At 38.6% G+C, this 16,226-nt stretch overlaps 1 protein-coding gene across 13 annotated transcripts in view; it reads right to left on the bottom strand.

Moving 5' to 3' along the window:
• The window catches only part of LOC103754869 (E1A-binding protein p400), a 46,310-nt gene that overhangs the window by 17,605 nt on the left and 12,479 nt on the right, over positions 1 to 16,226 (bottom strand). For 10 of the 13 annotated variants that reach the window (XM_018076360.2, XM_018076361.2, XM_018076362.2 and 7 more), the window contains 20 exons: positions 15,328 to 15,468; positions 15,141 to 15,219; positions 14,808 to 14,860; positions 13,660 to 13,717; positions 12,908 to 12,997; positions 11,612 to 11,719; positions 10,870 to 11,063; positions 10,496 to 10,673; positions 9,914 to 10,050; positions 9,400 to 9,569; positions 8,734 to 8,908; positions 8,196 to 8,332; positions 7,419 to 7,605; positions 6,456 to 6,622; positions 5,472 to 5,626; positions 4,715 to 4,951; positions 3,481 to 3,645; positions 2,490 to 2,657; positions 1,271 to 1,362; positions 182 to 480 (listed from right to left, as the gene is read on the bottom strand). In XM_018076360.2, coding sequence (XP_017931849.2) covers positions 182 to 480; positions 1,271 to 1,362; positions 2,490 to 2,657; positions 3,481 to 3,645; positions 4,715 to 4,951; positions 5,472 to 5,626; positions 6,456 to 6,622; positions 7,419 to 7,605; positions 8,196 to 8,332; positions 8,734 to 8,908; positions 9,400 to 9,569; positions 9,914 to 10,050; positions 10,496 to 10,673; positions 10,870 to 11,063; positions 11,612 to 11,719; positions 12,908 to 12,997; positions 13,660 to 13,717; positions 14,808 to 14,860; positions 15,141 to 15,219; positions 15,328 to 15,468 — 2,990 coding nt within the window. The remainder of the gene's footprint in view (positions 1 to 181; positions 481 to 1,270; positions 1,363 to 2,489; positions 2,658 to 3,480; positions 3,646 to 4,714; positions 4,952 to 5,471; positions 5,627 to 6,455; positions 6,623 to 7,418; positions 7,606 to 8,195; positions 8,333 to 8,733; positions 8,909 to 9,399; positions 9,570 to 9,913; positions 10,051 to 10,495; positions 10,674 to 10,869; positions 11,064 to 11,611; positions 11,720 to 12,907; positions 12,998 to 13,659; positions 13,718 to 14,807; positions 14,861 to 15,140; positions 15,220 to 15,327; positions 15,469 to 16,226) is intronic. The other 3 variants (XM_018076370.2, XM_018076372.2, XM_018076364.2) reach the window with 2 other exon arrangements.

The raw sequence follows: 16,226 nt of genomic DNA, 5'->3' as shown, positions 1-16,226 counted from the left end.
TTATTATAAAGATCCTGAATGAAACAGAAGTGACTGTCATTTTTATGTCCATGCTGAACATCATTTACTGCTAAATAAGTCAGTCTAAACCAAACAAGCTCACGAACAGAAACACAGGTTCTTTGAAAAAGTGTTTTAGAAATAACTAGACATGGTAAAGGCTTATAAGGCAGAGTCCCACCTGTCAACAACATCCTTTAGAGATTCTTGTTGCTGAACCAAGCTCAGGATCATTTCTTGCAAAGGGTTACTTGTTCCTCCGGAGGCACTTGAAGAAAGGCAACAGTTGACGAAGCCAGCCCACCTCCAGCTGTTGCCTTCACTGGGAGCCAGCTGGGAGGGCTTCCTTTCCCCAGCCAAAGAGCAAACACTCAGCACGTCTCTGCCGTACACCGGGGCCCGCGAGCAACGGCGCTCGTTGCCAGAAAATATCCTGTCCAGGCGCTCCTTCAGAAGCCGGTTCTTCTCCTCAAACGTCTCCTTTGCCAGGAAAAGTTGGAAAAAAAACACATTTGCTGCTCATCACAATCACTGAGGAATATGAGTTCCTTCAGAAGGAAGCTATGAGGGTCAGAGTGCTGTGTGCTTTATACCACCAGCATCTCACTTTGTAACTGCTACTAAGACCAATCACAAAAGGTATAAATTTCAGACAAAATTTGCAGACTGCAGCTGAATTCAATTCACATTAGAGAGTCAATTCTATCTCAGTTTAGTATCTTCTCATTTTTTTGAAGTACATTTTCATAGCTTTCGAAATAAAACAAAATTAATCATTAATAATTTCAATTAACACATTAATTGATAAGGTGCAGGTCCTTGCACAGTTTGATATATACTTGATGTTCCCTGATGCTTTATAAGTTGCTTGAGTATCTTTTCTAAAAACTTGTTAAGATTAGAAATCTATTAAAATTTACCCGTCTTTGTGTTCAAAACACATAGAAAATCTCATGATTCCTTAATTTATGCATTGCAACATAATTACAATATATTACAGTTAAAAGAACCTGTCTGCTATCACAGCACAAGAAAGCTGTCAGATGCTTTTATACACCAGAATTTATTTTAAACTATGGATTACGGATGAAAATGCATCAGATCTGTCAATCTGAAACACTGACAAAAGTTGGGGTTTTTTTTACCTGCTTGGTAATTATCAAAGTTCCTAATTAATTCCAGTTTTGTAAATTATAGCTTCCAACTATTACATGGACTTAGTATTGACTCTGAAAAGTTGTGTTTCCATAAGAAAATAGAAATGGAGTACCTGTGACTGTCCATGTGTAGGTGCTGGTTTTAACACTGCTCCCATGTCACCAGATGGCAAATTGGCAACTGCAGCTCTACCTGGAATACAAACTGAGGATAAACCTTGTGTTTATATATTTATTCTTCTGAAGATTGCTCTACTTTATTATTTGCAATAAGTAGACATTTCATAGCTATGACATCATCACTGCAGACAAATTTTTAGTCTAAATGTCCATTGGGTATTGCAAATCTGTACTTTGTTAAACATCAGATATCTGACAGGTATTTACACTGATTGTTTTCACAGAAATCCAGGATAGAGCAATGAAATTTTACTTTGCTTTGTACAAAGACCTGCTGCATTTGTACTTGAATCAAAATGTCATGTATAGTGCAATATGTATTAACATTTAGAAGTCATACTCTAATTCAGGAAAAGATTGTTGTAATTTATCTTAAACAAATCATCTAAGATTTTTCAGAAAACATATCAATTCAGTGTATCTACAAATTGATAAAACTATACAATGCAATCTCAGTAGCATTCTACACATTAATATATTGAAATGGAACAGAAAACAGTCTGTTTGAGGGAATGGTTTATATCCACAAAAAATTACAGCAGATGGCCACTTCCAGTGAATGATCTCCTAGTGTTGTATTTAAATTTATATAATTTAAAAATCTGCTGTTCTGTTGCATTAATTTCTCTATTATTTTTGATCAACATCTTGGCTGTGTTTTTAAACAAAGAACTGAGCACATTTGCAGCAAGGTGCCAAACACCTAAGCAACACTTGCAGAGGGAAAAGGAAAACTGTAGCTTGATCAACTAGAGAAGATAATTAGATAAAAGCAAAATCAATGTGGAAAAATGGAGAGAATTGTTGGACATTCTCTCTCAGTATAGAAAATAATCACCCTTGACTTTTCACTGCAAAAATTAGCAAAGTATTTCAAATTCACTTCTTCCCACTAAACTTTGACCTAAAGCAAAACTGGCAAATAAAAATACATCTATAATAAAATTGCAAGCTCTCCCAAGTTTGTACTAAAAATTATCTAAAATCTCCAGTACCCATCATGCACAAATGAGAAGGATTTGCCTCACAGTTTACCTCCTTCTGAACTCCAGTTACGGAATTATGATCTGTAACAATTTGGAGTTATATATCAATGTGATTTTAGTAATTGAATATTTAGACAGAGACAGTTCTTCAGGCTGGAAAACCCACCTTGTTGTGTCACTGCTGTGGAAGTTGGGACACCTGTCTGATGCTGGTTTCCTAAAGCATTCAGAGCATTCTGCACAGTTCCTGCTTGGGACACTGTCTGCATGACAACTGGGCCCTGAGGTCTCAGGTACTGCTGGCCAGGTGCTGACACAATCTGAAGGACACTTCCTGCATGGGAGAATTTTAAAACACATTAGGTTGGATAGAGTGGAAAATAATAAATAGTTTTCTCTAGCAAAACCTATTCCTCTTGCAAACTGATCATTGCTGCTTCAAACTATGTTGAATTTTCCCAGACAAGTTCACTGCACTAATCTGCCACAACATCCAGTAAGAGGGAAACACCCAAGTCTTCATAGTTAATGAGGGGTTTCTTGTCATAGGGATATTATTCTAATCTAGGTGCTTATACAGAATTTAGACAAAATCCAATCAACCAAAAAATCTTCACTTAATATTCCCTCTATTTATTTTGTTGGCCACACAGAATCAAGATATCTAGGTTCTCCTGAATTCCACCAGCAAGAGAAATTTGAGGGTAAAATGTATTGTAGGTAGAGCATTCAGGTCAGGGCAATAGTTGGGTCAAAACTCAGAAGCACATCAACCTTGAAGTATTATTTACACCATTTCAGAACAAATCAAGAATGTCCTCAGTTTTGTCTGTTTCTGTTCACCAGGGAGTTTACATCAAATAATGGTTCACCTTACTGTAGCTGCATTGCATGGATATGAAAACAAATTAAATAATAAAATTTTGGAAAACAATACAGAAAAAGAAAGTACCCATGTCTTTCATTTGATAGGCACTAATTTTTCAAACCAGAGGGATCTCGGCATCCCTGTCTCACACAGAAAATAGGAAGAGCAGAGCAGTACAAGCAGCAGGGATGGAAAAATCTCCTTAACATACAGCAATAAGGAACATGTTGCCCATATCAAAACATGAGCATCCTAAACAATGGAAAACTCCCTGTTTTGAAATAAGTACCTTGTAACTGCAGGGGCTGCCCTGCAGTGAGCTGGCGAAGTTGACTGTGTGACAAAGTGAACTTGTTCCCTTGGAACTGCAGCGTTACCGGGGTCTCTGGCTGAGCGATCCTGCCTTGTGCTCCTGCTATAGAAGCCAGCTGGGCTATTTTTACTACCTCACCACCTGTTAAGGGGGGAAACAGGCATTAAAAAAAAACCCAAAGTGGGAGGCGAGTGGTTCAGTATTCACAATTCTACGCTTTGGTTAGTAAACTGGTGCTGAAGCGCCTTCCATGCATAATTATACTTAGTGCATCAAAAGTGTCATATAAAAGTTAAGCAGGTATTGCTTTCTATATTTGTTGGACAAACTGGAAAGAAGCTGATTGTTTAAAGGGTAAGAACATCGACATTTTAGAAATTACCACTTCCATTAGCAAAAAAAAGTTAAGGGCTACCTGAAAACTCATGTGACACTTTGTAACAGAACGAGTAAAGACATTAAAGTGATTTTCACTGCCTTTTCAAGAGCATGAAGGAAGGTTTAAGGAAGAAATTAAAATAATCACACGTGGCACTGTAAATACACATTTGAAATGGCCTCAAATTTGCAATGAAACATAATTTATATTAAGCGATCTGCATTTAGACAAACCAAAAAGCTTTAAAGTGACAAGGGACAAAGCTTTTTGTGATTTAAATGCAGAAAGGTTAGAGGGATTTAAGCAATAAGTTTTATGATATATCGAGAAAATACTGGTGTGAAAATTCAGCTTTTGTAAAGGCAGTGCATTACCCCAGAGATAAAATTAATACAATCAGTGCTCAGTACTCTCTACACATGCTAATAGGCAGTGCACATACAACCTTAAAGCAAAGCCTCATCGCTTTTCTCTGCCTAACAGTTGCGACGTTCCTCTCCGCGAGAGAGGCCTTTAGCAGATGGATTAGTGTTTAACATGAAAGGAATAATTAGGATAGAGCTAAAACATTTGGTCTGAAGGAAGTCTTGCCAGCAGAAGAAACATGCAGAAATAGGAGATTAAGTTGACACCGCTAATGTATGTCCACAGCAATTCTATTGTTTCTTATCCAATTTTCGATTTTCCTTGGTCATAAAGCAACGTACTGAGCAAGGCTAATCAGAAGAGTGAAAAAAAAACAACGATTCTGTACACATCTTAGGGTGCCTAGTAACTTAACCTCATTGTAGTACAAAGGTGGGAGAAACCTTGAAAGGGGAGGCCACTTACTAGGCAACCGTGCCTGGGCCTGAGAGGTGAGAACCAGCCTCTGAGGCAGCACACTCTGTTGGATGGTGTGCGGGGGGGGCTGTGGCTGGGCCTGGCCTGGCTGAGGGGCCGGCGCAGAGGTCTGGCCCCGCGGTTTCACAGGGTTGGCTGTGCTAGTTGCTGTGGTGAAGGTCGCTGCGGGCTGGTGTCTTGGAGCACTGGTGGAAGCCTGAGTTGTCTGAAACTGTGCTGCTGCGGCTGCAATCAATAAGGGTTGTTTGTGCAAGCTGTTAGAGGTTTTAACTCCGCTCTTTTTAAACAACCTGCATTAAAAAGAAACCTTCCAACAGGATATTAAAACGGCTACAGGAACGGTTTGTCCTTACAGACTGGGATTTCTAGCCACACCTTTTATTCCATCCTATTTTTATAACATTATCTATTTGGAAAGCATTGTTTAAAGGCTAAACAAATATATAAAAGCACTGTAAATTCCCATCTTTGACAGAACACTAGACGCCCTGGGGGTTTAAATACCAACTGTGCCATATTTACTCCATATGCTAACAGGTTACACAAAGCTTAGTTTTGCATTACACTGGCAGATCATACCGTAGAAACTAGTGGGGAAATTTACTGGCAATTAGTCTGTTGGTATTTTTAAGCCATTAGTATTCTAGACCATTAAGCTAGAGGGAAAAGGAATTCTATTAAACAGACTAACTTGTATCTGCCTAGGCAGAGGTGCAGGTGACCAAGGCAGCACTAACTCCCTTACCTTGGTTTGAGGACACCGTGGCTATGGGTGATCTGCCTCGCACTTGTCCCTGCTGAGTCACCGTCGCTGTGGTCACCGTGCGCTGGACTTGAGTGCTTGGGAAAACCACAGTCCTGCCCTCGGGCTTCTGACCGTACTGAACGGGCTGGAACAGCCTGGAAAGGAAATGAAACCTCAAAGTCTATGGGAAGATCACAGTTTGGTCTTTAAAAATAAACTCCGTCCCCCCGAGGAAAGTATAAACTGAGCGTGTCAGATGCAAATCTCCTTCTTGCTAACGGCTGAAGCTGGTGAGACTCTCCACTCCAGCAACTTCCTGAGTGGACATCCTAGAGAGATTTTGCTAAGTCCAAGAAGGAGAACTTTCATTGCCATGCACCCAGTTTAAGGCAGGATGCATCAGAATTACAGCAAACAGTTTAAAGAGGCTGAGTCAATATCTGGAAAAAGAACAGGGCTCTCATATTATTTCCAGAGACATTAACATGCTGCAGGTCACCAGGCAGCTCTTCTGCATCAGAAAAACAGTTCCACCTTACTCTGAGATCACTACTTGATTAGGAGAGAAATACTCTTCAAAAATTTACTGCTACAAAACTCTATATATCTCTTACATAACACTGCAAGCAAAGCTAGCACTGTAGGTCCAAATTAGTCTTGAATTATCTCCATGTTAATTTTGCAAAACAACACTCAGTTGGCATAAACAAGGTCCCCAAGAACAAAACTCATCTGCTGGTGAAGTAAAAACTATGGGAAATCCATCAACAAGCTTCCAATGGAATGGTATGCCTCAAAAAACTATTAAAACAGAATCCTTATTTTCAAGGGTAAACAAGAAAGCAAGAGAATAATAAAACCCAAAGTCAAGCCTGAGGTTTTGTGTGGATCCCATCAGCAGAGATGCAGACAGAACTCTGTAAAGCAACAGAAGTACCTTTTCCTGCTGTAATTCCAGCTTAAAAGGAGTGCAGGAGTACATACCTGCTTGGTTTGAGCTTCACTGGGGTGGGCCTAGCTGGCGGTGGAGGGGAGCTGTAGATTTCTTCAATCAACTTTCTAGTAACCTTTTGTTTTGGCAACATTTGTGCTTCATAACGAGTCATTTTGTTTTCCATTCCAATGAGATCAAAAAGAGACAGGTCTGATTCCTAGAGATATTGTAAAAATAAGGTTTGTTTTATGTGATGACCCAAACAGTTAAGTCCTCTTCATGTTCTCTGCGGAATTACATTTCTATATATTTATTTTTAACTTGAAATAAATGGTGTAAGTTTAAAAAGTAAACTATTAATTATTAGCCAAAACTGTCTAGAAACCTTGGAAATGTATCTTAAATTGACAATCCCATTTCAAGCACTAGAAGAACTGAAATCATTAGCCAGTTACAGAAATCAAAGCAAGGCACATTTAAGAATTCTTCATATATCATAAATTCCAAAGAATTAAGTAGAACTCTTAGGTGTTTGTTAATTATCAAGCTCTAATGCCAAACTATAATTTAGGAGTAGGAAAATATGAAGGATGGAAATAAAATCAAACAAAAAACTTCAGCTGCTCCATCACTCACAGTTCTCTCTAATGCAATTATTTCCTTTGATCATCTCAAAGAAGGGGATAACTTGTTTAACAATAATAGAAATAGTGGTACTTCAAATGCTTTGACAGAAATGTACTAATTTAGTCACTGAAACAGAGCATTTACTCTCATGTGAAAAAGAGAAAGTCTTGCTTTCCTTTAGCTACTGAAAGCAAAAAGAAAATTACAGAATGCCATAAACAAGCACTGTGCTACCCAGAGTGTTTTCAGCATTGCAAAATTCCTGCAAACATGAAAGCAAAGCTAATTTCTCTTTGACCAAGTCGTTAATGAAAAAATACTGTTTACAAACAACTTGAAAAGCTCAAACCACTATTACAAAAGAAGGAGATGCAGCAAGTACTCACCTTCCAAATATCCCTTTCCAGGGCACTCAGTACCAGAGATGCTGTTCTGTATTCCAGTGTTTCTGATACATAAGAGGTGCTTGAAAGCCGGGGGTTAATCAGATCAGGGTGATTACAAATCCGCTGCAGCTGCATCAGGACATGCAGGACACTGATGAAGTGTCCACTTTTGAGGGCTTCTTGGGTTCTATCAATTAAATTATACAGAAATACATTGATTTATGTACACTTTTTATGGAGGTGTCCCTAAATCAGCAAGGTGAGAATGTGCAATGCAGTATGTTAGGCAAAAGTCTTAAAACAAGTTTAGATTTTACCTAGATTTTTCTAGAGCATTTTAAGCAGCACTGTACCAAAAGTAGATTTGGAAACATGAAACTTAAGGACCAGTGCTGCCTTACAAATACAACCTATGCAGCTCCCTATCCTCTACCTGCTTTGTTTCTGTTTCATACCTGCACCTATCAATTGCCACCTGGGTGGGTGTGAGGAAAAACACTTAGGGCTTTAAAAAAAACAAAGAACCACTCATTAGAGACAAGTATCAAAACAAAATAGCAGCAAACCTTACCATTACAACTCGATTTTTAGGTTTTATCATAAGGCCATAGCACCACTTGGCCTGTAATTCTAGTTTACAATGCAATCACGTTCTAGTCCCTGGTCAGAATGGAAAATGTCAGAAGAGCGCTAAAACACTTCCGAGCGCGACAATTTATTTACTCGCTTAAGCAATAAAAGTGACAGCATTTTTTATTTAGTGTTTTAACCCCTTACCCTGGTTGCAATATGACATCTTCATACATGGCTTTCTGTCGGTTGGACAGGCGGCACTTCAGCACGTGCTCGTATTTCTTCGTCAGCTGCTTCTCGACATCTCTCTTTGATCTTCGCAAAATAAAGGGCTGAATCATCTGAAACATTTCATGATTGAGGGGGGAGAAAAAAATTCTCACTTCAAAGATGCAATTTTACAACAGGAAGTTAAACTTATTCACACCCAAGGGATTTGATGTGATAAACTGCATATGCTATATACGATCATGCTGTTGTGCACACAGTTGTATATATTAATTTGTTCTTTAATTTCTGCATGTCATGCTTCAAAATCTGAGCCCTGCATTATTTAAAAAAAAAAAATCTTTATACTCTTGTGGTAGCAGAACCGTCTGCTTTCAGCAAGATTTTCTCTCTGAATTGAAAAAGGTATTAAGGAAGGACAGAAATTTTGAGCTGAACTACATATTTTTATTCCCCTCCCTCCCCAACAGTTTAACTACTGTAATAGGACAGATGAGAAAAAATGACAACATACTCTGTGTAACCTGATGACTAGTTTATGGCAATAATCCTGGTTCTCCTCATTAGGTGCTTTTACTGGAAAATCTAGGTAAGGTCTGGAAATTCCTGGAATCAGAAAATGGACCATCGTCCACAGCTCCATCAGTGTGTTGTGCAAAGGAGTGTCTATCAGAAGCAGACGATGCTGGCTGTAAATTAAAGAAGATTTTTAATTGACACAGCATTTAGTGACTATCATTATGAAAAGGACACCAATGTTCATATTGTTATGAAAAGGACACTGATTACTGTAGTTTTATGTTTCTAAGATACACAGCAGAATTAACTAGAGTTAATAAAATTAAACCTAGGATAAATTATCTTGTTAATCTTGAATATACCACCAAAACAGCTTCCTCATTGCAGAGCATCAGCACATATAAGGGGATCTGTTTCAGAGCACAGAGTATCAGCAAAGAAGAATTATAATGTTATGATAGTGGAAACAAAAACATCCCGAGCATGCCTCTGAATCCTGATTGTTTCAAATAAAGGCACCTCTCTATAGGTGCTCGTTGCACAGGAATTCGGGCAGATGAAGTCAACAGGGGTCTCTTTTTATCAGTTTTCTGTTAAGAACTGTGTGACAAGAAAAGAGAAAAACCCACTGCCAGCAGGAAAACAATTCTCTGCTCCATACCTGCGGAGACTGAACAGTGCCTCCCAGTGCTTCTCAGTCATGTTCTTTATTTGTTGCATCTCATCTACTATTAAGTATTTCCATCGCATTTTCATAAATGCTGGGTGGCCTTTGAACAGCTGTTTGTAGGAAGTGATGCACACATTGAAGCTGTTGGGTTCTGTCCATTCCTACGGAAAAGGAAAGAGAGGATGAGACAGGAAAGTTAAGGCAGAACTCTCGAATATCTTCCAACCCATTTTCTTCTCTAAGAACAGAAAGACACTATGACCCAACACATTCTAAGAGAAAGTCTTGGTCTTTGGATTATAGTCAGTTCAGAAAGCAGGTGAACTATTGCATGTTTTGCTCAATGCCAAGGGGTTCCAAAAATGCCTTTGAAAACCTAGAACTATGAGGTGTGAATGTCTCTGTAAACCAGCTTATAGTGTTAAAGACTTCTCATATTGCATCACCATGTAAGGAATACACAGATAAATGCAAGGTCTTCAACACTTGAAGAGTTGCAAAATACCTGTCTTTTTGCCCTAAGTTCCCTTTGGCTCCCAAAGTAGAGAAGTATTTTCAAGCCCGGGCACCAGCGTTTCAATTCCAGCTCCCATTTCAATATGTTACAGCTCCGTACAACAACAAGGTGAGGGCCCCAGTTCCCTGCAGAAGGGAAACATAGCAGTTAACACTAGAAACAGACTGCTTACAATTCATGTGATTCATATTCTCCCTTGATTTTAAAAGTGCAGTGCACTAAATTCATCACTAAAAATGAGATCCACTAACAACAAATAGAGGTATTTTAATGACTAATCTATTCCTGGGCATTAAACAATTTGTAAGGCTTTTCTATAGTAGTAAGAATTTGGAAGAATTCAGAAGAATTTTGTCCCCTAGAAAGTAACAGCAGATTGATCAAACTCTACTTGATTAGATGGCACCCCTATGTCACACTATGTAACAAAGTTTTTCTGACGTAATCTCACTCTGAGCATGAACTAAAGACTGATATGGTTCACCAGAAGAAAAAGTGACCCTAGGTTACAATTCACAAAGATAATGCTGGCCCAGTACCTGTCTAAAATTGTTAGGCAAATGAACTTACCTTCATTACAAGCCAAGTGGGCAAAAAAGGCAATAATTTGCACCGTTTTCCCAAGCCCAGCCTCATCTGCCAGGATGCCATTGAGATTCTTCCTGTACAGCTTTGCTAGCCAATCAAGCCCAATCTTCTGATATTCTCTGAGAGAGCCATATAGCAGTGATGGAGTGTTGTATTTTACCTGTAATATTAATGATTTGATATTTTTTTCTGAGTTAAATCCACAGAGCGTGGTATCAGGCATAATCATTCTATAGTTTGATAACGAGAAAAAAAATTACTGTAATTTGTTGCTAAAAATCTGCAAAATTATGGAAAAAAGCATACTTTATGTAAACATAAGCACACACACAGTGGCAGAAAACAGGGATTCTTACTGCTGTTGTTATCCTGGAACTGCCTTTAGGTAACAGCATCTCTGCTGCAGCAGCAACCTCTGCTATGTCTCGCATGTGCTTCTTGGGAGGACTTGATCTGTCTATGCCCTTGTACTGGTCAATGCTGAGAAGGGAGTCTATGAGCACAACTTCCTTCTGAGGGCTCTCCCTGTCAGAGAGATGGTCTTCCATTTCTAGGAGAGAGAAAAATTACATTGGCATCTAAAAATAAACTTGAGTAGAAGTTACACAAAGGAACTGAGAGGATTAGAATTCAGACAGGAAGAAAGAAAAGGAGGCAGCTAACTTTTAAAAACAATTCTGTAATTTTCAAGCTAGTCAAGATAAAATTAAAATAGTCTAAGCTCATAATCATATACGTGTTCTGGACATTCACACTAGCTAGGCTAACAACCATTAGCTTTTCACAGCTTCTAGGGAGGTTCTCTTATACTACTTAAAACCTATCCTCAAATATGTAGTTCTATCATCATGTTAGCACAGAACAGATGTTTAATTATAGCTACCTACAGAGTGTACTGTTCCTGAGAATCACACACATCTTGACTTTAAGACAGGCAAACACTACCCTCTTGTCATGAACTGAGAAATTTTAATTGTGACTCACTCAATGTACGTTCTCCCCTAGAACAAAATGTCTTTTCACAGAGACCTGGAGAGTCAAGCAACTTATTTCACCTTGTAAATCAGCACAACTTCTTCTGAAAAAAAATTAACTTACCTTCCTCACTGCTATCCTCTTCACTGTCAGGCTTTGGCTGGGGCCAGTGAAAATTTTCTGCAAAGGCACCTTCATACATCTTTACCAAATCTTCCAGAGGCAATTCAGCTGAAGGTCATTAAAGGATGCAGGCTTATAAATATCAAAACTTGGAACAATTGATACCAATGATTTTAATCTCATTGCATTCTTCACAATTGTATAAAGGTAGTTCTCTAATCAGAAGTCAATTTAAAAGGTAATTACTAGGTGGATGATGGCAGTATTTATTTAATAACCTTGATTAGAGAGAACACTTGGCATTACACCAAGCAGTTTGCTCTCCCAGTTTGCTTTTTACTGTATTACAAACCCACCCTACAACCCTTAGTAAACCCCTAGCTGGGCAGGTAGGGACATCAAATCCAGCTGAGTGGCTGGAAGACAATTCAAGACTTCAGAGCTTCAAAACTGAGTTGTCCCTCAGCCCTTCTGAACAGCAGCTCCACAATCCCTTGTCTGATCTGTTGAAGTAGGAATGAGCATGATGGCAGTGGCCAGTCAATCAGCAAACATCCTCATTAGGAACTTGGCTGACTGGCCAAGAGTTGTAATCCCTCCAACTGGCCAGTTTGCTGCAGCCACTAAGCTGCCAAACAGACCAAACAAACGGATTTGGAAACTGCATATTAACTGCCAGGAGGACTCGGCTTAATGGGAAGCTTGTCTCTAAAAGCAGGGCTTTCATCATGGTAAGTGACACCATCCCTATGGGATGCCTTGCACACATCAAGCTCAGCACAGCAGTTATGCTGCTAATGAAAGAGAGCTGCCAGCCAGAGCACTGTCCCTAAAAGCCCCCTACCTTCATGTATTTATACCCCCCCAAGATCAGCACTTCAGTGCCCTTTCAGACCACAAAACCCTTCTGAGATACTCAAGACAGCTGATGATAAAATGTTCATCTGATGCAATCCTGGTTTTAAGTGTTTATCATGCTCTCCTAGAACTTAGGTTGAGAGTCTTGCTGTAAGGTTTCCATGCAGTGCTTCGGTGGAGAAATACTTTTTCTCAAGCCACCTTGTGTGATAACTGGTTAAGTACATGGACTGTTTTACAAAGTACAGATGTCCATCATCATCCCATAAATGACCTGCTGCAGCTTTCCAAACAGAAAAAAATAAATACTGGCTACATAGGACTGAACATCTGAACACACTCAATTTCTCACCCATAATCCTCTTTACAAATATAATTGCTACACGTTTTCACCTGCTGTTTCAGAGCCCACCACAAAAAATCAAGCCACACACGTACCTTCTTTGGCTAGAGTAGACAATTCAGTTTGATGGTTTATGTTTCCTTCTTTAGCTTCTTGTTCTTCAATTGTTTCTTCTTCATCTTCAACTGCAAGAAAAACAAATGCAAATCTTGGCATTCAAATTACACAATAATTCAGGAGGTCTGTAATTATATACCCCTGAAGTGTACTCGTATAGAACATTATAAGTCAGTAGGATTTAAAAACAATGAAACAGGTATGGAAAAGAAAATCTCAAACCAACTATATGTAAAATGTAAAAGGCAAGTGAAAAGGAGAGAAGCACTTCTGCCTCAGGACAGAAGGTAGTTCAGTGTTGATTAACAATGTTCACCAGGGGCAGGTTATTCTGTAGCTTTAAACAGGGGATTGTCTTTGTCAGAAACACAACACAGTTGTCATCACAAGAAAGGACCTAAAGTAGATGGATATTTCAGTCTGAAATCCTCAAAAGAAGTTTAAGACCACTAGTAAGGTTTGATAAATGAAGGAATGAGGACAGAAGGAGCTAAAATCCACCAAAACCAATGGCAGTGTATTTTCAGGGAAACTTCAATTTTTCACTGAAGCTCTTCTAAGGACAATTTAATATCTAATTGACTATCTCGTCTCCCCATGAAATAGATGAAGGTTGGTATTTGGTTTGTGAAAAGCACTGTAGCCATGCAGTAACAGATTGAAAATCTGTGGTTTTAATACACAATTTATGTATTATGCTATGGATGTCCAATTTTGGGAAGCGACTTACCTTCCTCATCAGTCAAAGATGTGCTTGCCTTTCTTTTCCTTCCAGATGATGAACCCCCCTAGCATTAAATAATTAAAATATTTAAAATCATAGACAAGAAATAGAAGCAGGGGGGTTTGTTTGTCTTTTAAAGAAAGCAAAAAATGCCTTGCAGCCACAACAGCATTTGCTGATTGACCCCTAACACCTCTTAGCACTTTCCAGGTCACACAAAAACAGAAACACTGCTTCTGTATTGAAGGGAGTGTGTAATCAGCCACTTCCAGTGTTTGTGGGTAAATTATTCAGGCCTAGTTGTGCTACAGAGCCATAGTACACTCTTTTTCTTTAAAACATTATTGAGCCACAGAACTTTCACTCAGATTGGAACCAAGGACTAAATTTTTTCACTAGTCAATAGGAAAGGGATATGGCACAGGCCTACAATGGTCTCAGCTGTCCAGTACACTCTCTGGAATAGTTTAGCCTCTGCAAATCAGCTCTCACAGCCAGTGCTGGGCCACAGTCTGGCTGACAACACATGCTAAAGCCTGTTCCTAACAGGAAATTCAGATGCAGGCATTCTGCTTGGTGAAAGGGGAATATTTCAGCATGTGGGCATCAGCTGTGCCATGACAGATGGCTGAGGGCCTCAGAACAATTCCTTGTCCATTTTTTTTCCAACTGCACAGACATAGCCAAGGAGCCCTTGCACACATTTCATCTACAGCAAAAGATATCTAACTTTCATTCAATCTGGTCCATTCTGTAACATGTACCTCCATCTCTCAGCAGATGAATCTTCACTGAACACCTGAAAACACTTTTTTCATGCCCCATAAAGTCTATCCCTGGTTGTAGTAGATGATACTCCTGCCCAAGTATGGCAACTAATTTGTACACCTTTTTTGGTTTTCAATCTTTGAATGATTCAAAGCCACTAAAGACCTGGATCAATCACAATCCACTTCCCTGTTAAAAGCTGGGGTTCCTAACTAGAAAAAAAAATAGTTTTGTGCTTGAGACTGTGTGTTTGTCAGTAAGTACAGTGAAATCTGCTTATCATCATCATGTATTAAAAAAAAAAATCACCTTTACCAGAACTGTTTCACATATGTAGCATCACTTAAATTAATTTGATGGTTTTTTTAAGAAACAGAAGGACTTACCATTTCACTTTCTTTCTCCAAAAAAAGGTCTTCTGCAGCCTTTGTATCCTTACCTGGAAAATTATTATACTTCATGTATGCATTAATCACTTAGCAATTTTACATTTTTTACATGAACTTTTAAATGCATTCAACATAAAACACAGGAATTATTAAAAAAATCTAGCACACAAACATAAAACCCCCATAACTCATCATTCAAATCTATTCACAACCTTTATTAGCAACTCACAATTCTATCACCAACAAGCTTAACCCGCACTGAGTGAAATTTTATAAAACAACAGCATCAGTATTTGGACTGTATTTCTTATGAAAATGGAATACAATTACCTTTCCTTGAAATTCTCTTTAAATTCAAAGCTTTTTTCCTTTTCTCTTGAAATTCAATTTGCAGTTTTATTTCAACAACCTGAAACATAAACCAGGACTAGTAAAGCACTTACATTTCATAAATAAATTACTGAGGATGAAAAAAACCAGCACAACTTGCACAAGTCTGAGTAAGTTGGTACTTTACCTGCTCAATGTTAGACCAGAAATATTCTATTTCTCTGGCAATGGATGCAGCAATTCGCCTCAGTTTGTTCTGTTCTTCCCTTTTAGCTCGCTCTTCATTAAGTTTCTTTTCTTCATGATAACGAGCCACAGTTCTTACCATCTAAAATACCATGAGATACTGAATTAGGTTATCTCAAAATACCTATCACTGCATTCCTTAACATTAGAGTGGTTATCAGCAGCCAGATATTGACCATAGCTTTACACACGTAGCACTTACCTCCAATATTTCTAATTCTTACCATGCCAGTAAAGCAACAGACATGAAACCCAAATGAAAGAAAGAAAATACAAGACCTATAACCAAGCAATCAAGTAGAAAACTCTTAATTCACTCTCTCAAAACAAAAATTACAAAAAACCCTACTGAAAGCAGCAGCAAACACACAAAACTGTTTGTTCAGACAGCACATATGAAGTCACAGAAAACACACCACAAAATGTCAGAGACCAAAGCTAAAATGAGTTCAAAAAGAGTGTACATACATGAGTGAAAGATCAGTCAATGGCTGTTAAGACTGACTTGATTGCAACTTTAGCTCAGGAGGCCCCTAAAACATTGACTTCCAGAAGTCTGAAGCACAGTGCCAGGGGAAGGATCATTTCATATTTGCCCCTCCTGTTTCTCCTATTTTTAAAAACCTACCATTGGCCACAAATGGAAATCCAGATTTAAATTATATGCAAATATACAGATATTTATTGTACAAAAGGATACACCTATTTCAATACTTTGCTTTGAGTTTCCATCATTTCAGAATATACAGTACAAAACATGGCAATTTAAACCTTCAGTTGCTCTCTTCATTATCCTAAACTGGTCACAAATGTATCAAAACAAAGTGCCACATTGCTGGA

Source organism: Manacus vitellinus, unplaced genomic scaffold (genome assembly GCF_001715985.3).
Source record: "Manacus vitellinus isolate BGI_N305 unplaced genomic scaffold, ASM171598v3 scaffold_31_pilon, whole genome shotgun sequence".
In the NCBI taxonomy this organism is placed as follows: domain Eukaryota; kingdom Metazoa; phylum Chordata; class Aves; order Passeriformes; family Pipridae; genus Manacus; species Manacus vitellinus.
This window is presented reverse-complemented; position numbering and strand designations above follow the sequence as displayed.